The sequence below is a fragment of the Zeus faber genome (genome assembly GCF_960531495.2).
Source record: "Zeus faber genome assembly, chromosome: 7".
NCBI classification, from domain to species: domain Eukaryota; kingdom Metazoa; phylum Chordata; class Actinopteri; order Zeiformes; family Zeidae; genus Zeus; species Zeus faber.
This window is the reverse complement of record NC_137203.1, coordinates 24,582,197-24,608,554: the sequence shown is the minus strand read 5'-3', so window position 1 is coordinate 24,608,554 and position 26,358 is coordinate 24,582,197. Positions and strand designations below refer to the sequence as shown.

General features: G+C 44.8%; 1 protein-coding gene across 1 annotated transcript in view; it reads left to right on the top strand.

Annotated features, from left to right (window-relative positions):
• The window catches only part of rimbp2b (RIMS binding protein 2b), a 100,683-nt gene that overhangs the window by 59,375 nt on the left and 14,950 nt on the right, over positions 1-26,358 (top strand). The window contains exons 6-18 of the mRNA XM_080004113.1: positions 8,309-8,398; positions 11,192-11,314; positions 12,752-12,856; positions 14,488-14,538; positions 15,295-15,315; positions 17,233-17,437; positions 18,350-18,498; positions 19,481-19,560; positions 20,106-20,215; positions 20,318-21,205; positions 24,235-24,386; positions 25,105-25,752; positions 25,854-25,991. Coding sequence (XP_079860239.1) covers positions 8,309-8,398; positions 11,192-11,314; positions 12,752-12,856; positions 14,488-14,538; positions 15,295-15,315; positions 17,233-17,437; positions 18,350-18,498; positions 19,481-19,560; positions 20,106-20,215; positions 20,318-21,205; positions 24,235-24,386; positions 25,105-25,752; positions 25,854-25,991 — 2,760 coding nt within the window. The remainder of the gene's footprint in view (positions 1-8,308; positions 8,399-11,191; positions 11,315-12,751; positions 12,857-14,487; positions 14,539-15,294; positions 15,316-17,232; positions 17,438-18,349; positions 18,499-19,480; positions 19,561-20,105; positions 20,216-20,317; positions 21,206-24,234; positions 24,387-25,104; positions 25,753-25,853; positions 25,992-26,358) is intronic.

Below are 26,358 nucleotides of genomic sequence, written 5' to 3'. Positions count from 1 at the left end.
CCAAGTGGAAAAAAAAAAAATCCTCTCTTTCCTGACTTTTCTGAAGGTCCTTTCTAAAGTGGTGCTCAACTCCATGTCTTACCTTGACATTTAAAGGCATAAATTGTTGCACAAAGGGCACCCGAGCTGCAATTACTGTAATTAAAGAACACCGTGTCTGGTTAGCTGTCATAGCCAATGCCACCAATACGACAATATCAAATGTAACAGTTCTTAGCCATGGTTGGATTAAGTTCTTGTGTTTTCGCCACTTGATGAAGTTGAACATTGAATACTGTCACTGTAGTACCTTATTGTAGTTTCAAGTTCTACTGTTAGTTTAGTGTCTAAAATTCCTTACCATATGGTGTTACTAGTTTCAAGTTTAACTGTCAAATGAACTACAATACAACCAGTAGCATTGATTGCTGGCGAAGAAATGCTTGGACTTTGTGACTTGAGCTCAAGTGAAAGAGAAAACTGAGGAGATGAAACAATTAATTAATTGAGGGTTAAGTGCATAAACACTGGATGGATAGAGCTGATTAAAGCAAGTGCAAATAAGCTGGCAGAAAGGATACACACACACACACACACACACAATCCTGAGATGAGAGCAGTCATAGGGGCCGTTTCGATATTGCTGCCCCTCGTTCTTGACTTTGACTCTGATCTCTGCCGTGAGTCACAGCACGGCGCTCCTGCTCAAGTTGACGGTTGTGGTCTGAGGGCTGGTCGCCGTTGCGGCTGTGATCCCAGCGTGTACTGGAGACTTATCACTGGCTGTCACGCTGGGAAAAAGAGAGAGGATCTCAGCCCGGCACATAGGCCTTTACTGGAGAGCTCCTGCCATTCCAGGGTGATTAGGCTTTGTATTTGTGACCCACTGCAGCAAAACCCGCATTGCCGCAAATTTTCTAAAATCGCCAGGAGCAGCCAAGTAATTTGAAAAAAACTTTCTAGAAGGAAAATGAGATTTGTGGTCCTTTGTGGGTTTTATCTCTCAATGTATTTTAAAAACCGAGTTTGATTTATAAATAGTAGAAAAATATATTCCCCTTAGATTACAATGGGGAAACACAGTTCACTTACAAGACACTGAACAAACGCGTTCGATCGTTTCCTTTAAAGCGAACGTCCAGTTGAAGATCATTCCTCCATGTTCCATGTGATGTGAAGTCACAATGTGAAGATCTAAATCATATCGCGGACCTTAACCTGACCAGTGCTATAGATCCAAGTCAGTGTAAGCAGCGCCTACTGGACTTCATTTTCTGCAATGATAGTCATTTCTCTGACAGCGATGCTGAAACTGATACCGGCATTATCCCAGACTTGGAGAACATTTCAAACAGTAGATTTCAACCTGAATGTGACCATGAAACACAATATTTTCAAGAACCACCGGAGGAGACCGACGATACGCCCGCTGTTTTAACAACCAAAGATGTTGATGATGTTTTGAAGTCCGTTGAGGTTGGTGATGCAGATTATGAACCAGTAGCAATGGACAAGATTCTCAAGTTTACCTGCAAATGCAGCCAAGGGCGAAAAGAAAATGAAAATAAGTCCCAAACAGGCTCTCAGAGTGTAGCTGGTGTAAAGAAAGGGCAACACCCCTTCTCCAGGGAAAGTCTCGCGACAACTACAACAACCAATGTCGATGGCCGCCGGTCCCGCCTTCTCCTGAAGGGATAAACAGGCCGAACGGACAACCACTCACGCTCTCTTGCGACCATGAAATTTACCCGAAGAACTTACTTTCACTTTACCTGGCACGGTGGCACCTGGCCTTTTTTTTCTTTGTCCTTTGGAACCACGTTTTTGCACCGTGATTTCCCCAAAGTCGCAACGACCCTGAGGTACGCATCGTACCTTGAAAGCCTTTACTCCTTTTATCTTCCCTTTTACTTGGTTGAAGAACGACCGTTTTAAGATCCCTCCTTTCAGCTCGAATAACCGTTTTGTGCGAGTCACTTTACCTGGGTTGAACAAACGCACCAGATCCTCCAAAGCGCCGACATGCCACCCAACCACCACCTCACTCGCTCACATCTTGCTGTTCCATAACCCGGCAATACGGAAGGATATGTGACCTTTCTACCAGTTCCAGACCAGATGGCCCACGGGAATCCCAAGCCGAGTCAGTAACAAAGACGAGACACGACCCATCGGAGCCCATACGGATACGCTGATGCAGGAAAAGATTAAACCAGTAACCCTGGAACTCCGGTAAAGCATGGCAAAGTGATGTTGGTGTGGCACGGCGATAATTCGTTCCTTTCTATTATTCATCTTAGAATACATTAGTTGCGCATTAAAGCGCCATTAAATACAATCCCTCAGTCAATAGATTCGTCTTTTCATAGCAGCTATCATATCACTTCCCAGATGTGTGTTTTAACTTATTTTTACGTTGTTTTTTTACCTAAACCTTTTTACCATATTGTAGAACTTTGTTATTATAAAACATTCATTGTTTGATTAAGAAGTAGTCAGGTATTTTCCTGATATATTTTGTGAGAATTCCTGAATGTAGAACCTACCCCTGAGACATACGGACCTCTGTCGCCGCCCATGCGGCCATAGGCTAAATTGAATTTTCCAGGTTTTATCAAAAACCTGTTGCCGCCCAAAGAAAACTAAACTCAAAATATTAATTATAGGTCACAATTATCATGCTACAACAGTCAGGAGAGAACACTGAATTTGGAGTATATTATGTTGCTATAATAATAATAATGATAATAATTTTATTATTATTATAACTTATTATTATCGTTATTATTAGCAGATGACTGTATTGAGTAAAAAATTGCTTAATGGATTTGTCAGTGAGTTAAATGGCTAACCCATCTGACTTCGTTCTCCGATGCCTGGAAGGCTCCTCTCTTTAGATAAGCTGTCTTTGTCTGTGGCTCTCTCTGCCCCAAATAAACACTCCATTTGGGCTGTTTTTTATTATTTCACCGCTCCCGTCCTCTGCTCTCACGCTCTCCGCCCAGAGCAGCGCTTCCACTCTCCTTCTATTGTCAGCCCTTCTCGGACTCGGGAAAACGACCCAGAGGACAAACTGTCCCCAAATGGCGTACAGAAATGACAGGTTGGTCTCGGCAGAGCGCCGCACCGCTCTTATCGCACAAACACAAACAACACCAGCGTGAGGGGTCGACCGCAAGTTCACTCTCTGTTTGCTCCCTACTGGCTTCTCTTTTACTTTCTATCTATGTATCTTTGTATGTATGTATGAATGTATCTGTTTATCTGTCTGTCTCTGTCTGTCTGTCTCTCGCTCTCTCCCATTTCGTTCTCCCTTTTTCTCCCGCTCAGGTGAAAATAACTTCTGAAGGCTTGAGGGAATGCACGGTTAAGAGCAGGAACATCTAACAGCTTCCCTCTGCAGATTCTCTCATGAGTGTATAGGATAATAATACCGTGTGTGTTTAGGGGCCAAGCTATATAAGGAACGCACGTTTAATGTTTAATATCGAACATAGATGTCATAGCTGGCGTCAATTCTGTACTCTCGCCGTCTTGTATATTAAAACAGTCTGGGCGCGTGTTGTGAGTGACAGTAAACACTGGCAGAGCCATCTGGCATCTCCACCTTCCTGGTAAAATCCTCTTCGCGTCAACAGCCAGTGTATCGCTGGCGTTTAAGGCGTGTTACCATGGTGACAGGCATTACTTGCGCCAACAGGAACCGAATACAGAACACAAAACTGCTAATCGAAGATCAATGGCAGACGATGACTGAAGCACCTTAAACAAGTCGAAACGCACAACTCTGGGTGTGTGTGTGTGGGGGGGGGGGCATGCTCAATAATTCAGGGAGACGAAGTGAGTGTGAGCTGTCTGACGCTCTGCTCATGAAGGGCATTTTACCTCTGAGCTTTCATTAAGGAGCCTTTGCAAATGCCTCCTGCTCAGATCGTATCTTGCCAAGTGTTTCTTGTTGCCTTATGGTTGGGGATATGTGTGTGTGTGTGTGTGTGTGTGTGTGTGTGTGTGTGTGTGTGTGTGTGTGTGTGTGTGTGTGTGTGTGTGTGTGTGTGTGTGTGTGTGTGTGGGGGGGGGGGACATATTATTAATATTTTCACGCAGTGCAGTAGATTCAACTACACAAGAAACACCGCTGCACTTATATGCAAACTCACTGCTACAAAAGAAAAAGTGGAATATTTTAATTCTGCACGACAGATGAAAGGACCTCACGGTGCATGCATTATTCCAGTGTACCTGTAAAATTGGCTTCCATAATAGAGAACCTGCATGGTATTACAATCCTAGTGTAATATATATTTGACTTGGCTTCCAGTGTTCTTTGTTGAACAAGACTAATGCGCGGCACCGACAATGAGTAAGTCAGGAGAACACGGAGTCCTTGTGAAAAATGTTTGTTTTGCTCGTCTGCGAGAGAGGAGCGCTGTCTCGTCCGTCAGGCTCGCGCTAATTAGAAGGGCACAGCGGCAGGCCGGCACTCCGGGCCAAACCGTGCCCGCTCGGAACCGCACGGCTGCCTCCGGCCTTCAAACGGAGCCAGACCTCAGGTATTCGGCACCACGGGCCTAATTACAATGAGCCCCACTGCAGCATGCATTATTCACCAGAACACTCCAAATAGTGCATAGAAGATGTTCTAGTGACCTCCCCGTTGGTATGGCATTAAATGTGTTATCTTCGTCTCTGAAATCTACTTTCTAGACTAGCGTTAACACAGTTAGATTTTTTTTTTTAAGTATTGTATTTTAGGTGAATGCTTTCACATAGATTTACTAAAAAGTGTGGCAAATTTCTGAGTGTGCTAGAATTATTCTCTAGCGCAGTTCCTCCTAGTCTAGCAACTGATTAACAATGACCTCCTATTCACGTCACGTACAGCCCAATTCTCCAATTAGGATTGTGGAGGTGCTAATAGACTCTTGATAGTGTGTGTCAACTGAGAAAGTAGGACAACGGAAATTACATCTTTGCCACATGAACTAGAAAAGCAAAAAAACTATAAATGGAGATAATAATAATATTTCCGTGTGGGTTATTTTTTCTATATATTATTTTATAGCATTTGACAGAGGGTTAATTGTAAGATGAAATACCGTCCTTTCACTGTTGCTGTCTTTGCTGCTTTTTGGCCCTTGTGACCGCTGTCAAAGTGACGAAACATGCACTGAAGAAAAATACTTATTTGTGGTCAGTGATTGTGTGAATGATTTTGGGACTATGAAAAACACATGTGGAATCTCTTCTCTGAGCTGCAACTGCTTAAGCTGCTTGTAATAGCATTTTACCGTGTGAGAGACAAACATGTTATCACACTGTTTTTTGAGACCCCGAAATATATTTCAAATATGATTTAAATACTGAAACACTAAGGTTACACAGATAGAGAAGCTGTGGAACCTGACCATCCTCCTCTGTTACTTAACACCAGTCAGTGGAACATACAGACAGTGGACCTGCTAGCTGATGACTGTTTTCTCACAGTCAGTAGAATACCAACCACCTGCCATTCTCACTCAGTTGTTTCAAATAATAGTTTACATCATTGTACGATGTGGAGTGTGTGCCCTCTTCAGTAGATGTTTGTCATTTGGAATGAACACCTGAAGGCCCAGCCAGTGTGTATTAGCTCTGAATTGAAGAATCAATGGATACGAATGGGACTGCCAATGCAATCCAATGCTTATACGGGAAATATTAAAATTGACAGGACACAATTGATGCAGTTTAAAATGGCAATGATTTATTGGGGTGGGGGGTGACAGTGAATTTAAATGAATGACAAATGCAGCAGATCAAACTAACTGGTCAAACGACAGTATCCGAGCAGAGTTTGCTTTCTTCAGTTTTCTGTTTTCCCGAGAAGTCCAGGTATCTTTTTCATGCAATGTACTGTATGTAGAATAAAAATGAGTACACCTCATAATAACACATAATAATCTCCACGCAGACCTGCAGACCAAATTCTGGTCTTGGGAGTAAACTCCCCCTTGTCAATTTGGCAAAAGTAAATGTCAGTGTACCATCAAATAAGCGCCAGCCCTTAGTTAAATGAAAACCAAAATAATAGACAACCATGGATGAATCCTAATTGCAACTGGTAACTGGACTATAGGCTCAAATAAATTCCAGAAATCAAACCCTTTCAGAGAAATTTGCTGTGTTTAGTACATAGTATGCTCAGAGTGTGATATTTTGCCTTCTCATTTATTGGTACTTTATTGGTACTATTGTCCATCTGCTCCGGGTTTGTTCCACCTTGCCCACTCACTACAATAAAACTGGTACTTTTCAACCCCATTGCCTGTCTCTGTGTCGGATGGCCCTGAAAACACCACTTTCCGGCACGGGAAAGGAACACAGAAAGGCCATCCGAAGGCACCCTAGGGCCACCAGTGGTTCAACAGCCAGCCACAGCACCAGCCCTCTCCCAGCACCCAGGGTGTCCGGCGGAGAACCGGGGGAGAAGCAGTCGCCCTTTGGGAGGGTCACCCATGGACGTGCTGGGGACCAGTTCTGTTTTGTTGGACATTTTTTTTGTTTAAGGTATGGGAACCCTGTTCCAGAGTCCAGTATTTTATTGTGGTAAGGTATAGCAGCACTGTGTCAGAGTCGGTCGTTTTAGGCATAGGAACCCTGTGTCAGAGTCTGTAGTTTTAGGTATGGGAACCCTCTTTCAGAAGCCAGCATTATTTTTTTCCTTTTTTCCCCTCTCTGCATGGCTGGGGGGGAGTAGGCTTCAGTTTGGTGTTGGGGGTATGTGGTGTGGGGGTTGTGTTGGGCCCACGATCAGGGTGGCTGTATGTCTGTTGCTTGTGAGAGTAATCAACAAGCAGCAGGTAAAACCAGCATCCCCACACACACACAAAAGAGGAGCCCTTGTCATGACATGTATTACATCTGCTCCGGGCTTGATCCATCTTGCCCACTCTCTAAAAAAAAAAAGTGAGGTGTGGGGATGGTGTGGTTTGAGCAGCCACACTTGTCCTGGGTTTAGATAATTGGGGCCCAGGATCAGGGTGGCTGCATACCTGTTGCTCGTTGGTTGGTCTAACGAGCAACACGTTAAACCCCCAACACACACAGGAACCCTTGTCATGAGGTGTCCATCTGCTCCAGGCTTAGTCCACCTAGCCCACTCTCTACAATAAACTGTGTCCGAAACCTCGTCGTCTGTGTATCTGTGCCGTAGGTTCCTGAAAATGCTACTTGGTTCGCGTGTGGTAGGCGAAACAGCCACAAACTGGTACCTTTCAAGCCCATCTGCCTGTGTCTCTTATTCGGAGGGCCTGGGAAATGCCACTCTGGTGGCGTGTCGCAGGCAGAACTGCAACAGTGCTCATAATGCTTCATAATTCCCCATGAGTGGAACACATTACATTTGCAAATGTGTTGTGCGATTGTGTACAATTGGATCCATGTTAGCATTAGTGCCCACGGCTACATTTGCACCCCGTCGAAGCATGGTTGACCCTCATGAGTCAAACATCAGGGAGAAGCGGGGCAGCGGCAGGACAAGGCAGTGCTGCACTGTCAGCCGTTAGGAAGTGCTGTACTTACTGTAAATCGACCGTGCATGACCAGGTTCCTTCATGCACACACACACACACACACACACACACACACACACACACACACGTACCCGCGCAGGCACGCACGCACACACACACACACCTTGCCCGTTGCTGCGGCTCATGTAAAATGCAGACATAGAGAACAAGAAAAATGAGAGATAGAAACAGAAAGACAGAGGTCTTTCTGAGAGCGAGTAAGGGAGGGAGAGAGGGCGAGAGAGCGAGGGAGGTGGAGCGAGGGAGACAGCGAAGTCTCCACCTGACACAGCAAATAGCAACCACAGCACGCCTCGTGGCTGGTGATTGAATGTAATTAGGTTTTCCCAGTCACCAATGAAGAGATGTTTTTTAATCTCCCGCTGACACACTTGGTGGGAAAAATGATGCGGGAGGAGGATGTGTGTGCGTGTCTGCGTGTATGTGTGTGTTTTTGTGAGCTGTTTTGAAGATGGGATGTACGCAAGTAAAAAATCTCATTTGTGTCTTGTGACGTTCCCACGGTGTATTATTCTGCTTGTGTTCTTATTATTTTCCAGTGCTGGCTATTGTATCATGCCAGTAAAATGGCAGCTTATTCTTAGTACCCCCCCCCCCGTCATCCTTTCTGAGACAGATGAGAGAACCTCAAGCAATCCTTCCAGAGGAATACTTCTTGGCCTACTGCTAACACTCATAGTGGAGTTCTCTGCTCTGGTCTAATCATGTAGTCCAGTGTGGGGTCTAAATACTCCATTCTTTCTCCCTGTGGCCCCCAGGAGAATGAGCTTCAAGATGTCCTCCAGGAAAAGAAGCAGTTGAGCCTCCAGTTTTTCGACAATAGCCAAAAGTCCTCAGAGTATGAGAAGGTAAGGTGTCGCACGTACACTACAGCTAACTTCTTCCCTTTGGTTACGCCCCTACTTGAACTACTCAAACAGTTTTCATATAACTCCAAATAATCCTCACAATAGTGCAGGGCCCTTTTCGATTTATTAAACTTGGAGACATTTGACTACGATATTTCTGAGTCACGTAAGCAGGAGTTTTTTTTCTCCTCGACAGAGCAAATTCCCTTTTGCCTTCACATTCTAACACACTAAAAAATGGGTTTTCTGGGTCCCACCTGCTCTGGACCAGAGCTGTGGCGGAAGATGTATGTGTGTTGCGGACGCTTGGCTGTTTTCTGCAGCTTCTGGAGCCGCACGCCTCCAATTCTATTCGAGCCCCATCGACTCACCTCTTAGCCCAGAGACCTCCGAGGCCTCCTCAGCTGATAAGGCAGACACTGTGGAGATCAACCAACACAGAGTGCCAGGCCTTGCTGTGGACAGCAAGGCAATTTCCTGCCGGAGTTGATTGGCAGCTAGCGGCTGTAAGGAGGATGGGGGGATATTGATGCCTTATCAGGACCGGGAGCAGCTCTCTCTGAGCAGCTATCCCTCACTGTTATCACTTGCGCGGATATGAGAACAGTGCTCTTCAGGGCAGTGCGGATATTAGCCCTCACTCCCCGCATCCCCATCCCCCCACCCCCATGTTCCGATCCTTATCTCCCTAAACTTGCTGGGTGTGGGTCGGCTGGGGATGGTAAATGATCACTGCCCTTCTTTTATCCAACACAGCTCGACTGTTCACCCACCCCCCAGGGGCATCCCCTGGTCCGTCCACTGTTTGAGAGAATAGGGGTGTCTCGAGCTGCATGGATGCTTTTTACCGTGCCAACGTAGATTGCTCAGAGGTGGAATCATTTCCTGCTGCTGTTGTTGTTGTTGATGGATTCATAAGTTTGTCATTCATGGCTCATAACTAATCGCTGTGCTGCCTATAAGGGACAGAATAATGAAATAAAGCAAAGCAGTCCCCATTCAGATTCTTGTAGTTTTGGCTGTCAAGCCAGCAAGGAGGACCTCTGAAATAATGGTTATAATATATTGTTATAATAGTAATAATTGTACATTTCTTGTGAAAAAGGTCTCACTAGTTTCATCCAACTTCACAGAGTTGAATGAACAGAGTGAATTAAATGAAAGCTGAATCCTGAAAGAATCCCTCCCCTTGTTTTTCTGCGACCATGGTTGGCAGGGCATGTTTCTTCCACAACATGACAACATTTAAAAGATTTGATGGGGGGTGGTCTGATTTAAGCAGCCACACCCGTCTTGGGTCTAGTTAATTGGGCCTGGGATCAGTGGTGGATACGAACCATCAAAATGGTTTGTCTTCAACATCATCCCCTGTGTCTCTGCGTCGGGGAGCCCGGGAAAAGCCACTTATGTGGCGTGTGGCAGGGGAGCTGCTGCCCTGGCGCCTGAACAGTGACTCCCCGGCACGGGGAAGGGACAAAGAAGGGCCGTCTGAAGACGCACTTGAGCCACCAGCAGGTTAATGGGCGGCCATAGTACCAGCCCTTTCCCGACTGGCAGCAGCAGCTCCCAGGATGTCCAGCAGAGGATTGGGGAGAAGCAGCCGCAGCAGCCACAATGGGTAACATTCTGCAGCTAGCTGCTCCTCACAGCAGCCACCACTGGGACCATCCAGAAGCCCAGCAACCAGGCCACCCCTCCAAGCAGCCCCGTGAAAGCCAAACCCGGCTACACCTCCACCAGCACAGCAGTGGAATTCCCCACGCTCCGGAAGGGAGAAGGGGAGTCCGTCGTCGCCCTGGGGGAGGGTCGCACATGGACCGTGCTGTTCTGGGGAACCAGGTCTCCGGGAAAGGGGACTGTTTGTGTTTTGTTGGACATTTTTTGTTCAAGGTATGGGAACCTTGTTTCAGAGTCCAGGCAGTTTATTTTGTTTCTTTCTTTTTTTCTCTGCTTTGTTGGGGCGGGTTTCGGCCATAGTTTGGTGTTGGGGGCTTGTGGTGTGGGAGTTGGGTGATTTATGCAGCCACACCTGTCTTAGAGCTAGTTAATTGGACCTGGGATCACACACGGGAGGAGCCTTTATCATAACATGTTTCCATCCGCTCCGGGCTTGTTCCGTCTTGCCCACTTTCTTCAATATACTGGTACGTTTATTACCATCATCTGTGTCTCTGTGTTGGAGGGCCCTGAAAAAGCCACTAGGGTGGCGTTTAGCGGCTTTTAGCGTTAAACACATTGAGGCTTTCCTGTCGTGCTTGAGCCAATTTTGCATTGGTTTGCATATAGATGGAACGCCATCCACATAAGTGGGAGGGTTGCAGATACTGGTTAGCATCGGTACTCAATGCTCCAAAACCAGTCAGAACAAAAAAAAAAAAAAAGAGTCTATTTTCCATTGAAGCAATATGCTTGAAAACATTATTCAGACTCTGGGATGTACATGCCTGTTTCAGGGAGATACTGAGAGTCACATTGATAAATTGAATAAAAACAGACGCGATGTAGATCCGACATTTAGGATTGTGGAAATAAAAAAAGTTAGCTACAGTCCTTGAAGACAAAATAAAATTCTTACTATACATTAATAGGCATTTCAAAATAATGTTTTATTTCTGGAACAATGAAATATGATTATGTTTTCATTTACACTTTTGATCCTTTTAAAAAAATGCTTAATTCCAGTTCTCTTTCGAAGCCCTGGTTTAAAAAGAAGGCTCTGTTGTCTGGTGCTATCTCCATAACTGTGTGCTGCTGCCACGTCATGCTCGTCCTCCTCGCCCGTTCTCTGCGCAGGTGAAGTGTGAGTATGTCCAGCTCAAAGAGGCCCTCGGCGCTGTGACGCAGGAGAGAGATTCAGCCGTGTGGGAGAAGAACCAGCTCCAAGGCAAACTGGAGAACCTCGAGCAGGTGCTCAAGGTGAGCTCACCGATAGCTTGTCCTTACGTACTCATACTAGTGTGTGTGTGTGTGTGTGTGTGTGTGTGTGTGTGTGTGTGTGTGTGTGTGTGTGTGGCGCCCGGCTCTAGTTTCCCCCCTCCACATCCTCTCTCAACCAACGCCCGAGCTTGGCGTTCTTCCTCTGTTCCGTCTAACGTCCCTGACCTGTCTGTTGCTTTTCCAGTCTCTCGTTGAGGAGGAGGTCTCATCACTGTCAGCTGTGAAAGGGTAGATGCTTGGAGTAGCCCCCCCCCCCCCCCCCATACACACACACACACCCACTCCCTCACACACACATACTCTCCCCACCAATCTCACCTTCCCCACTCCACCCTTGAACACCCCATTCCTTTCTCCCCCCTCCTCCGCCAGAGTTCAGAAGTATCACAACATGTGACAATGTGAATGAACGCGGCGCACCGTGGAATGCGGTCGTGCATGAGGCAGGACTAAGAGTTTGACCTGTGTGTGTTGTTTCGAGGAAAAGTGACGTTCGGGAGGTGTCGGGTAGGGGTGAGGGTTGGGGTGGTCACTGTTCATGATGCTAATGTCAATCTCGTTAGATGGCATTACATTTCCCAGACTGCGTTATTAGTTATTGTACCGGCATGGTCATTTTTATTTGCCTTTTAACTAACAATCTTTGAAATTTGTGTACACGTGTATTTTTTTGTGAATCTTATTTCTTTGTTATTCACAAATGAGAAATAACATTGGCCTGGATAGCCTGGATACCACTGCTATGCTTGGTTCCAATGAGCCTGGCATCCAGTCCTTATGTATGCTATGGCTTTTTATTTGTTATGGATGACCACGGGTGATTGAGCACGCATAAGAGTTGAAAGTTGAATAAAACCCCCCACCCGCCCTCCTGTTGAACATGCAGAGATTTCATTGTTGACGGCAGCTCATCGCACTCAGAAATGTCTCAGTAATGGCACCTTTTAATCGGCATTTAGCCACCTAAAGGGGGCAGTAAACTTTACACTGTGGATTGATGAAGTATTTATTTTCTTTTCCACACAGCAAAGCATCTCTAGTCCTCATCCATAAGCTCGTACTAATGCAAAAATTCAGTTTGATCCCTCAAACAGGATTGTGCACCATGAACCGATTAATCGCGGCAACCACTGCGCCGTAGTTCATGTCTCTTTTAGTTTCTCTTCTTCACCAAGAGAGTTTCCCCAATTCTGCACCTCAATAAGCTGCCCCATACGCAGTACAGTCTCTCCTATTCGTTTGCACGCATCACTTCTGACTTTTGGAATAGAAGACTGGAGATGCGTTTTTTTTTTTTTTCATTTTTTCATCTCAGTGCCACAGGTTTTAAGTTCTACTAACAGCAGCCCTCTTTGTGCACCCCCACACTCCTCCGCCCCCCCCTGCTCTCCACCCCCCGTCCTCCCCTGCGAACAGCATATGCGTGAGGCTGCAGAGCGGAGGCAGCAGCTAGAGTTGGAGCATGAGCAAGCCCTGGCTGTACTCAATGCAAAGCAGCAGGAGATTGACCTTCTCCAGAAGGTAAGGGTGCTCACAGTGCGCAAACATCAACCCAAAAGGGTTTGTCGCTTTCCCCCCGCTGCAGCTTTAAGAGAGCTTTGTGTGTAGCAGCAGCGCTATCTCACGTTCCTTGCGTTGCCTCTTAAAAATGCTGTCTGTCAAGTCCCTCTGCCACCGCTCCAAGACAGAGCTATCCGTTATCTAAAGAGTGCCTTACTCCCTTTGTCAGAGCGAGCCAATCAGTGAGCCTGATTCGTGGGCATGATCTGCCCAAAGTAGATGTTATATTTTTTGGGGGGTGGGGGGGGTGAGGTAGGCTTGCTTTAAAAAGAGGCCCCTACTGTGGATCATCTGACGGTTTGTCTGTCTCCGGGGTGCAGCCTGACTGTGTTGTCTAGGCACGCGAAGCAGTGGCTGAGGGTGTAACGTGATGGGAATTGTCACTCATGCCTTGTTGTTTGGTATCAGAGCTGAGAGGCTGCACCGCATCTCCAACATCGACATTAAAGTTGTATCCGTTTCTCTCATTAGCACAAGCTCATTACTGTGTTATCCCCCTCCATAGTCACCCACTGGTCCCTGTGTTCTCTGAAATTAATCATCCACCAAATGGATTTATGATATTGGAAAATCACAGATGCTCTCTGATTTGCATGGAGAGTTTGTTTTCCTCAACAGATGTTCCTGGTTTATTGGCACCCTATCATTTTAGGAATTTCTATGTAGTGGTTTTGTATTACCCTAAGTTTTTTTCTTTTTAGCTCCTTGGCAGGGTTAATATTTGATCTGTATCCAGATAATATCTGGATAGTTAAATACATATGTTAATACAAGGTGTGAACTCAGGAATGTGATCAGATCGCTTACTTTGAGGTCTCAGCCACAGTCAGGTGGGAGCTCTAAACAGTGCGTGTGCAAAAGTGTTAAAGAAACATTGTTAAATAAATGGCTATTAATTGCAACTCATCCTAAAAAGTTTGCCACTCACTCGGAGTTACTTTTCCTTGTGCACAGTGATTGATTCGCCATTCCACCGTTCACAACATCAAAACTGCAACAAGATCGCTGCAAAAAACCTTGACTGTTGTTTCTGTTGCCACTTATTTGTGAAAAAAAACATCTTGTTACGCAGCAAGACAGAAACAAATTGTGTACAGACTGTGCTCAACAACTCACGTCAGTATTTTTTTCATGGCAGTAGATAAACTTGCCCATCCCCAGGCTACTTCCCAGTTTGCATACAGCCCAAAGGCACAACGCAGACTTAACAAACACGACAAGAACTCAAGGAGCAAAAGCAAAAACCTTTTGCTCCAGATAGCTGAACTAAATTGGCAGACATTAAACTCACATTAAAAATTCAAGATCTAAATGGACGTTATATTAAGGGTTGTAGCGGAGCAAAGTTATTAAATGACCTAGACAGTGACCCTCAAATGCTATACTATCTAAATATTGTTCTATGATGTCAAACAGTCCTGCAGCTAAATCATGACTATTCAAAGTGCAATTTCTCCGAAATTGCACTTTGCCTTGATACACAATTATAGAGACACATTGAAAACCAAGATAGAGAGGAGTCCAGCAGTTTACTGAGGCCTCTCGCTGGTGCTTTAGCTCTGCAGCTCACTCTGCTTCCCTGTGTCTCCCAGGCTCAGGTTGAGGCTAAAAAGGAGCATGAAGGCGCTGTCCATCTGTTAGAGGTGAGTTTCAGGACTCTGGTGGCGGACGGGAGGTGTGTGTGGTCGGGTGGGTTGGCTGTGAGTCTTAAGTGTGTTGTTGTCGCTGGGATGAGTGCGGCAGGCCAGCCTGGCAATTGAAGCCATTTCCTCTCTCCCCTGACCCTATTGGCTGAAATCCCTGATATCTGTGTGCGTCCCATGGCATTTACATAGAAAAAGAGTAATGAAACGCGCACATTTGAAAAATGCAACTTGGGGAGAGACTGCAATGGCAAAGGGAGGGAAGGGGAGACTGACACCTGTGAGTGCTGTGTGAGTGCCTCAGTCTGACGTCACGGATCTGGGTGGGGCCGAAATGTGCCTGCTACATGCCAGAACAAGAGTGCTGCCTGTTTGTCTGGCTGCATGACAAACACAAAATGACATTTAGACCAGAATTACAACAGGTTTTTTTATATAGAGATGACAGAAACTACAATTTAGTGTTTAAAATTATTTTCTAAAGACATCTCTGATCTGAAGAGTGTATTATTCAAACCACCTCATCTTTTTTACCCGCGTAATCTATAATTCACCAAACACGTCTTTATTGTACATAAGACGGGAACATTATATATTATTTTACCTTTATATGAAGGTAGGACCTTGATTTCCTTAAAAAAAAAAAAAAAAGTGCTTTTCTTTTCAGAAGTGTATAGGTGATGACATGTGTAATTGTGCTGAATTTCTTTCCTATATCTCTTTTCACTGTATTGATTTTTGTTTATGCATATACAGAACCACTTGGACAGCATGCAGGTATTTCACAATTGTTTTTATTTATTTATTCTTTTTTTTTTTTACCTAAGAGAGAGATACAGGAATATTGGCTGTACTGTATCCTCAAAGCATGTTCTTTTTATCCAGGAGGTAAGGTTATAGAAAATGTCACGAATGTATTGTCCATCAGAACCTGTTTTAATGCACTCATTTGGTTTTTAGATGGAATCTTCTACGGTTGCTGTGAATACACAGCTCGTCTCTTACATCGACAGCTATTTTCTTTATCACTATTTCTATTAAGGCAAACAGCTTTTCATTACCGAGTCACAAGTAGTGGATCAGATCATCTTTGGATCAGAGGACATAAAAACCTACACCACACACACCTGCACAACGACCAGCAGCACATTTTTAGGACGATATTTAAGTTTGCAAATATACACATTTAGACATCATGTACATACTTGCTGCATATACAAAGATCCCAGAGGCCATACTGCTTTCCACATCCTCAAGACCTCGGAATGTGCAAATTGGGGCTTTTTAAGCTGAGCAGTTATTCTTGGGATCCCTGAATGCAGTGCTTCTCAAACTTTTGCATTCTAACAGGATCATTTACACATGAAACGCTCTTGCTTTGTGCCAATTAGGGGGAAAAAGCACTTTTACCTGCCAGAAAAAGATATACGAGGTAAAGTAAGATAAGAGATAAGATAAGATTCTTTATTTGTCATAGAAGGAGACGCCTTTAATGTTTGGGACGCCTATTTGGCACTGCGCAGAGTGTGTTCCTGCTGTGATGGATGAGGAGCAAATCTCTGTCACTCTCTGGATATGTTGTTTTGATTGCGATCGCTGCAGAACTAAAGGAAGCATTGCAGAGATCAGTTTTAAGCAAACTCTGTGGGGTCTTTCTGTGATTCAGCTCCGCAGACCTCACACTGCCTTAATTGATGGACATGAGGATTCAATAAGCTAATGACCCAATCAATTCACTTCATTGTCTAAAGCAGTAGTTAAATACACTTTTCAATCTGGAAGCCCTCATTTATTCCAGTCCTCTCAAATCTAACGTGTTGAAAGGTCGTACTTTATTGTGAAAAATGTCTAATTTTCGTATTGCATGTTTTGTTTTCTGGCATGTGTTTCAAAAGTTGTCTTCCTGTCATACAGCTGAAATCTGTATGGTGCTAACATGCTACTTCACTAATTCCAGGAATTAGACTGGGTCGCCCTTTTTGCTAATAGCATGTTCATGCTCAGTCTGATAATCCCTTGCATGAAATGCCCTGATTTAAGAGAGCATCTTGGATGCAAGCGCAGTAGACCCTGCTGCGCTTTAGGCAGCCATGGAAATTCCATGATTGCTGGTGTGTCTGTGTGTTGTCTGTGGATTAAATGATTTGATCTGTGTGTACCTTTAGATGAAATACTGTGTTGCATATAAAGGTGGCCTACGGCTTACAGTACAAACCACACACTAGCGCTTGGAATTTCCACTATGCCAGCCCATGTTATATAGTGTATATAACCAAGCGATTACCTGCATGGTTCAACGTGTCAACCTGAGCTACTGTGTCCTCAAATTGTCAGATTATGATAGACTATCTTGCTGTGGGTCATTTCCTGCGCTTTGAACACAGGGCAGTTTGATATGTACAGAACGTGTAACCTCACTGCAAGAGGCTACTCGTATGAATCATGTGCACTAACTGTGCTGTAGTTTTGCATGGGATTGGCATACTGTCAAATTGTAAGGCTTCCAGAAAGTTTTCTCTTTGATGAATTATCCATATGTCCCAAAGTCCAAGGGTGTGTGTGTGTGTGTGTGTGTGTGTGTGTGTGTGTTAGCATTTTCTCCTGATATCTAATTTTCTCTCAATTTCTTTCCTTCTCCCTCCCTCTCTCCCCCTCTACTTCCCTCTCTTGTTTCCTTCCTAATAATGTCATCAGGCCAAAGTGCGGGAGCTGGAGGAGAAATGTCGAAATCAGAGTGAGCAGTTCAACCTGCTGTCCAAAGAGCTGGAGAAGTTTCGGCTGCAGGCTGGGAAGTTCGACATCCTCAGCACGGAACCTCTGACTGTGTGCGAATCTCCCGGCTCGCCCAACAAGTCGCTCTCCCAGCTCCTAAATGGACTGGCCTCCCCAATGGGGAAAGGTGTGTGTCCTATACGTCCTTAGTGCACCTGCTGCTCTGTAGGGCGCTGGACATACAATACTGATACAGTTTGGGAATGGAATTTTTTATTTTCTATTCTATATTGAATGGCCATACTTAAAAAGCTTCAAATGAGGTGGCATATTTACTCATTGAAACGTATTAGCGTCTTGGTAAGGCCGTGTTTCATAAAAGCTTGACTCGCATGATTAATTTAGCCAGAGTACGAGTCACAATTTATACATGGTGGAAAGTTTCAGAACAACATGAACAACAAATTTTTCATGCTTGAAAATTTCGTGTTGGAAAGAGAATTTGTCTTTCCATTTGACTCTAAAGGCAAAAGCGCCTTTAGAATCAAATGGAAAGACAAATTCTCTTTGAATTCTCAGTCACTTTATGAGGCTGGGAAAAAAAAGTGTAAGACCTTTCAGCGCAGGTACAGGGAGGCTATTCGGTTAGAATGAAGACTGAGAAAGATATCGCAGTTGAAATTTGAATTCTGGATGGCCGCTGTTGTGACGTACACTGAAATAAACACTCATTATAAATCAAATAATCAATCATAGGGAGAAATAGCCTTAAGCCATTAAAGCTTGTGTTTAAAGCCTGTTTGTATTTGACTCCACTTGCTGAATACACAGTGTACTCTGGAGTTTAACTTTGTTAACCCTTCATATTTGCATATTGTGATGTATATGTAATTGTAGGACTGTTTCTCCTGTAATGTGTTTCATTTTCATACAGTAAAAGAAAGTCATGAGACAAAAACTTGATCACAATCATAAGCAATAATGAACACAAACTAATTGAGCTTTATAATGTTGTAAGTGGATGTATACCGAACGTATAATCGTTGTATTATCTAGCTCGGCATTTGATCTCATGAAATGTCCTTCATCCATTTCCCAGGCAATGAGGCTCCAATGAGCAAATCATTGATCTCAGAGTTCATCCGCCCGCTGCAGATCAGCGGAGACAAGCCAGAGCTCCTTTCTGTCAAGCCAACATTCCTCACTCGAAGCCAAGACAGCAGCACCAGACGAGCCCTACTCTCTGAGGTGTGTCTTCCGGTCACACGCCTCTTTACCTATGTAGCCCGTTTCTCCTCACATATTGTAGACCTGTGACTGCAGCCTCAAAGTCTCAAATTACCGTGGCTTCAGTTTTCACTCCACACACAAAGTGCACAAAAGATGTGCCGACAGTTGATTAATTGGAAATTGAAAACCCGATGAAACCTTTTTTCCAGCTGAAACGTGTTGATTTGAATATTAAGTGTCTGTGTTTGTCCTTTACAATTGATTAACACATGTTCCTGTATTTGAATACAAAAAATGAGTGTGCGTGAGAGTAAAGTACCAGACACAATAGTATATATGTAATAGTATGATTTCCATCCTTTGGGTCAAACATTTTAAATTAGACGCTCATTTAAACAATGCTTCACTCACGTACCTACACAGCTTCTGCACACTTGTCGGGGCAATATCCTTTTGTGTCACGTTGACTAATGAGCTCAGTCCAAAGCCAAATGCACTCAAGTTTTCTGTGACACAGCAATTAACAGGACAATACAGTGAATTGCTGAGAGCATACAGTAGACACAAAGGGATATTATCCCTGCTGTGGTCCTGTCGCAACCCTGCTTTCCAATTCCTAAAGCACATTAAATGAAGCAAGAGCAAGAGGAGCGAGACTGACACAGCACAATGAGCGCAAAATTTCAGGAAAAACTTGGTTGCTGTGTCGAACTTCAGCAAAATGTATTCAGAAATGAGTTGAATTAGTTCATAAACCATAAACCAACTGTTACAGAGAAAATTCTCTCATCTACTCTTGCATTTCACTTTTGAGTTTTGCTTTTCAAAAGAAGCATTCTGGCCGCTCAACGGTCCATTACTATGTGGTGTCTGCGGTACAACTGTCTGTGCTGTGAGTTATGTGGTTATCCAGCAACCCTGTTCTTCAGAGAAGACTGCTTTGGCCTTTCTTATATTAAACCTGAAAATAGTACTTATGGACTCACTCTTCTGCCATCAGATGGAGAAAGAACTCACCTCAGCGACAAGAACAAGGCAGAGGTTCACAGGGAAAGTCCGTCTGTGCATCGCTCGGTACAGGTTTGTATACACAAATATCTAAAGCCAGTCACATTCTGCATTCATATCTTAACAAGCCAAGAACAACTTTGTCGATCGAGTCCAGATCTCCAGGTTGAATATAAAAGTATTTTTCATGAGTATCAAGCCACTGTCAAGGTGGTCAACAAGCATTTCATGCAAAATCCTCTCTTTTAAATTGGACTTGAAGCTGTAAGGGTATTATTATTAAGACCAGAGCTTAACGTTTTGTGGGACCAGGCAGTGTGTCTCAGCCCAAAAGGAAATTACTTGTCAGTGAAAACAATGACTCCAACATGTGGAGAGTTTCATGTACATTTTACCCAAACTGCACTTATCATCCCTTTTACAGGTTTTCCCCTGGCAGCAATTCGTACATTCTCTAGACCCCTCACTATTAGTATGGCCCAGTGTTGAGATCCTGTTGTTTTTATGCTTGGCTGTATTGTATTTGGTAATTTTTTTCTTTTTCTAGTTAATTGGAAATACAAATACTGTTCAACAACTGTGACGTTTGGTTATGTACATATTTTTTGTCGCCACAGTTATAATCCATATGATGGGCCCAATGAGCATCCCGAAGCAGAGCTCCCCCTGGTGGCAGGAAAGTACCTCTACGTTTATGGGACGATGGATGAAGATGGCTTTTATGAAGGTGCGATATTCCCGTGTCCATGTCCACACATTATTCATTCCCATCTTATCCGTTTCTACCACAGCATCACTGTCACTCTGTCTTTCCCTCTGTGCTACCCAGGAGAGCTGCTGGATGGGCAGCGGGGCCTTGTCCCTTCCAACTTTGTGGACTTTGTCCAAGATGAGGAGACGCCCGCTGTGCAGCACAGAGACGGGGCCAAGGAACCCAGCTATCTCAACCACAGTAGCCTGGCCTCCCAGAGACTTGGAGCGGGAGTGGGCCTGAGCACGGGCTCGAGCATTAGCACGGCCATAAGCAGCCTGCTGTCGGACAGTAAGCTGGATTGTCTCAGCACCAGCACCTTGGCTATGGATCTTCTGGGTTCCTGCAGCAACGGGACGGGAACCCTAGATGTCAGCATCGACGAGGTCGGCGAAGACATTGTGCCTTACCCCCGCCGCATCAACCTGATCAAACAGCTAGCCAAGAGCGTGATTGTCGGCTGGGATCCCCCTGTGGTGCCGCCCGGCTGGGGCCCCATCAGTGGCTACAATGTCTTAGTGGACAAAGAGGTGCGCATGAGCGTCCCGTACGGGGGCAGGACCAAGTCTCTCATTGAGAAGCTCAACTTGGCCACCAACACCTACCGCATCTCCGTGCAGAGCATCACGGACAGAGGCCCGTCGGACGAGCTGCGCTGCACCTTGCTAGTGGGAAAAGACGTGGTGGTGGCCCCTTACTACCTGCGGGTGGACAGCATAACGCAGGTTTCCGCTGAGCTGTCCTGGATGCCCAGCAACAGCAACTACAGCCACATGATCTTCCTCAATGGCACGGAGTACGACTTGGTGAAGGCTGGAGGCTATAGGTACCAGTTCTTCAACCTGAAGCCAATGACGGTTTACAAGGTGAAGGCGGTGGCACGGCCGCACCAGGTGCCTTGGCAGCTTCCCATGGACCAGAGGGAGAAACGGGAAATCTCAGTGGAGTTTTGCACTCAGCCCGCAGGTTGGCCTCAACATCAGTCTTCAAATCAAACCTTCAGATTTGCATGCAGTTTAATATGCCTATTTTTTCTTAATGGAATTGTCCTCAATTTAGATTTATTTTTCATAGGGTGGTTTAAAGATAAATTGCAGTTGTGTTTGGCTGAAATCCATTCAACAAGCTTTGAGTCTATTGCAGTTGCTGCCAACCTGACAAACATCTGAGCCCTGTTTTCAGTTTTGATTTTTCTTTTTTTTCTTCAGACACTTTTAGAAGTACCCTCAAGGATTTATGTGTTCAACTACGATAACAGCCTTGCATTGCGGAAAAAGCATGGTGAAAAATAGCAATATAGAATAGAAAAACTCAGTGATTAGACATCCAAAAGGTTATGCACTGAACAAGGCGGCATATTGTCAGAGGCAAGTGACGGGAGGGAAACAGAATGAGTGTTTGGGGACAAGGAAGCTCTTGTAGCCTAATTTGTGTAAATAATATGTGTAGATCTTTGGGACTCGTCTCCCACGAGCCTCCTTTCTGCTTTGCCATTTAAACCTGGGTCTCACAGCTTAGCTTTTTTTTCCCCGTCTCGGCATAGAAATGATTCCAGAACGAGAATGTAATGAGAGCGAGCCTCGTCACGGCCAGCTGAATCTCTGGCGTTGGTATATTTTGTGGAGGCGTGCGGAGGTTCCTGCCAGACACTTGTGTGCGCAAATGAAGCACAGTAGGCCGAGATGCTAGTCTGTTGCTATTAAACTGACTAAGTGCCGGGGAGGATGACACAGGAAAAGAGGTGTGGACGCACTGAGGCAGGCAGATCGGGCATGTTTAGATAGCAGTGGTGTTGCCTGGGCAGGGATCCATTAGCAGCAACACTGGGGTAGGGGAAGGAGGGAGGCAGGGGGAGGGTGGGTTGTTTCCTCACAATGCCATGGCGGCATGTGATAAGATGAAGACTGCTTTCTCTGAGCCATTCACTGACCAAGAGCTCGTTGCATTCCTGTGGATGAGGTCCCCAATTATATGACTCACTCACACACTATTCCAGTCCTCTCTAATTAGTCGTCTTGGATGCCTCCCTCTGTTGCTTTTAGCATGTTGCTTTTAGCTCACAAAGCAAAGCCTTTTGGAAGATTGAATTGAACACAAAGTTTATGGATTTCATTTCCGGCACCTGCAAAGTGGGCGCAATAGGCAGTCCTGTGAATGTGAGGCAGACTTTCAGCTTTCACGTGCAGCCTGTGTTCTTTACACAAAGTGCTTTATGTTCTTTTTGGGGATGCACCATGTGCATTATTAGTCACACTGAACGGAATCAATCTGTTGATTAGCAATCATCTAAAAGTCAATCCGCTGAAATGTAAATTGAAGCCTCTGTCATCAGCCCTACGCCATACACAGTGGAGCTTCCTTTTCCGAAATTCCGTATCTGCGGTCCACTGACAGTGGGTGTGAAAATGTGATTAAGATTACATCGGTGAGTGTTCTCTGCCATAGCTGTAGGTGGTGGCTGTGAACTATCGCTGACTGCATCTGTTGACTCAGACTGTGTGATCGCAGGGTGTCGACGTCACGGCACAAATGGGGCTCCTTGGTTGGTGTGCAACACCCGACTGTGAAAACAGCAAACTGTTGTATAATTTTTACGCTCACTCGCTCAAATATTGCGAGTGAGCGTCCAGAAGTATGTAGAATATTGCTGCAGATCTATTGATGGACAAATTTCTTATTCCCTAGCTAGATATACTTATTGATAACTGTGATACGATAGTAATGAAGGCATAAATGTCATACTATATCATAAGTTCAGTGAAATGTGTAACATCTTATTGCATTAATAAGGATGCACAATGCCATTTTTCCAAACACTGATTCAGAGCATTACATTTTCAATCTTGGTCGATAGAGTACTCAGCCGATCCATTATTTTTAATTGAGTTAAAAGACGTTGGAGTAAATTAGTCAGTGATGATTTACCTAAAATGATATTTATCCATTAGACACATAAAGCATTATTTTCTGTTAAAAAAAAAAAAAAAAAAAAAAAAAAAAAAAGAATTTTTCTATTATTATATATTCTATTTAGAAATGATAACCCATTTGAGCCAGCTGTCTATAGAATCACTATTTTTCCTGGGAAATGTTGCTATCTCAAATTACATGTTTCAGCCCGAGCGCTTTGTGTTATAACTGACATTATGTGTAAAGAGGTTAATAGCATGGAATGGAGCTAGATCACCTTCTAAACACTGGTCTGTCTGATCTTATTCTACCTGTGCACACCCGAAACCGGGTGCTCAGAGTTTACGGTTTGTTGGTCTGTTGTGTTTTATCCAATACAAATCACCTGACATTCCTGACTCCAGAGTGGAAGTCAGAAACATATATATATATATATATATATATATTTTTTTTTTTCCGGGTTCATGGTCCTTTTTAGAGTAGTACACAGTAGAGATGTAATGATATACCTTTAAAGAAAAATCGTAACAAAAAATAGTTTAGAGATAAAATAGGTTTGTCTTATTTATTAACGTAAAATGTAGTTTTACGTTAATATTGTAAGTAATTTGCCGGAAGGATGCTTCCAAGTGGCTCTAAATATTAAGTGCTTATATTTGTATTTTTCGTTACGGTCTTCGTCTTTCTTTACTCCTCACAAACAGAAAACACATATAAAGCATCTCGAATTGTAAATGAATTCTGTTCGTCTTCATTATTTTGAGCTCATTATATTGCTGGAGTATGTGTTTGAAATATGTTTGCGTTATAAAATATGTTACAATACCTATTCCTCTAATTTACATTTATTTCTCAATGTGACATATTGTCACTCTAAGCACATACATTTTGCATACTACTCCATGACTGTAGCTATCTACAAGGCACATCGGCCTGGATACTCTCCAAGGGGGGAAAAAAAGCATATTATCACAATTTTCTGCTGTTATCAACCCTATAATTTTATCAAACAAATAACCAGGTTCCAGAAACTGTACTGTTTCTTTTCTTCTCTCCTTATCCAGTGTGTGTGTTGTGCTCCTCAGGGCCCCCCTTCCCTCCCCACGAGGTACAGGTGCATTGTGGTCAGACGCCCGGGGTCCTGCAGGTCCGATGGAAGCCCCCGCCCCTCACCCCTGCGGGAACCTCAAACGGAGCCAGCGTGATCGGCTACGCCGTGTGCACCAAGGGGCAAAAGGTATCACTGTCCAAACAAGTTATTGTACAGACTCCCATAATGCACTGTGCAAGACTCAGACCTCTCTAAATACTTAAATGGGTCTGTTTGGGAGACTCTATTGCCACCTTCTGGTGATAGCTTTTCTATTAGTCATGTCTTCCCTGTGGTCATATCAGGAATTATATAACAAGATTTGGTAAACAAAGTTGTTCTTGTACAACCTGGGTGAATGGAAATGGATTTTGTTTTCCATGCTACTACACACATTTGTGTTCATGTTTGATGCCTGTTGTGTCCATCCACTATGATCTCACAGTGCAATAGCATTCAACAAGAAAAATAATAATATTTATTAGAGCTTTGCAAAGACAAGACCAATCTTTTGCCATGTGTCAATTGACTTTAAGTGGATGCCGGATTTAATGGTAATGGTTTTAATGTTTGACCAATGTATTGAAGCTCCCACAATCTGGTTCTTATTTATTTCAAATTTGGTAACAATTGATAATGGATTGCTACTGATATTTGCCAGGACAGCAATAGGAGTCAGGTCACATGACTTTATATGACAGTGTTACAAGAGTACCACGATGCAATGCCACATTTGAAAAGAAATGCAGGTGAGGACGTGTGTGTGTGTGTGTGTGTGTGTGTGTGTGTGTGTGTGTGTGTGTGTGTGTGTGTGTGTGTGTGTGTGTGTGTGTGTGTGTGTGTGTGTGTGTGTGTGTGTGTGTAGATAGCGGAGGTCCTGTTCCCTACGGCGGACTATGCGAGTGTGGAGCTGAACAGGATCCAGTGTCTGGAGGCCAGGGAGGTCATTGTAAGGACGTTATCGGCGCAGGGAGAGTCCCAGGACTCTCCGGTGGCCGTCATCCCACACAACCTCCTGGGCTCCCCGCGCCTCTCCCGCCGAACCACTGACCCCCCCCACCCACAGCCTCCTCACCCGGCACACTCGCAAACCCACCCCCCCTACCCCTCCACGTATCCCCCGAACCACCCACAGCCTCTGGTCCAGCCCCTGCCGAGGTCCCAGCCCCACACGCTGCCCCACCCGCAGCCGGCTCACCTCCACCACCCCCCCCACCTGGGGCCTCACTTTCAGCCGCACCTGCCGTCCAAGTCCAAACCCTTAGTAAGTGCCAGAGAGCCTGAAACCAAAGACCACGAGGTGGGGCTGCGGCCGGAGCAGCCCTGGGAGCGCTGCCCCTCCCCGCTACCTCCCATGCGGGGACCAAACCTGGAGCCGCCCCACTTCCAGATGCGCCGCTCGCCCTCCCCTCAGAGGATCCTGCCGCAGCCTCAAGGAGTGCCCATCACCAACACCATCGCCAAGGCCATGGCCCGGGAAGCCGCTCAGAGGGTGTTCGCGGAGGGCAACCGGGTGAGGAGCCAGATAAGGAAGACCAAGACTTCACATCGCACCCTCAGTTTATTTCCTCCGAGCAAAGACAAAGATCCATTTATATTTGTCTTGTGAACCAGGCGGAGAAGAGGAACATCTTCGGTGAGCGGCATCCGCTGAACTCGGACGAGGAGGAAGACGGCTACGACTCCCCCCACGCTAGGAGGAGAGGAGCTTCAGTGGATGAGTTCCTGAGAGGCTCGGAGCTGGGCAGACAGGTATGTTATGGAAAGACCAGCTGGGAGCCAAGAAAAACTGCACATTTGTCATGTCATTAGAACATTTCCCGGTGGAAAAAAAGAATGATGTATAAAAGCTGTTTTTAGTACAAATATGGATAAGCTGGAGATAGATTTCTCTTTAAATGTTGCGGGTACTAAACTGACTCTGGTAACACATTTGTACTTTACCTTTTACCGTAGTTGATATAACTCCACAGTACATCGATGATAAATCACCAAATCATCCGGGACCATCAGACACTAATGTGTGACTTTTGACATACTTACAATAACAATAAAACAAAGCTATTTCACTCCCTGGATCTTCACAAGTCATATTGACTATTTCAAATGATCAAATCAT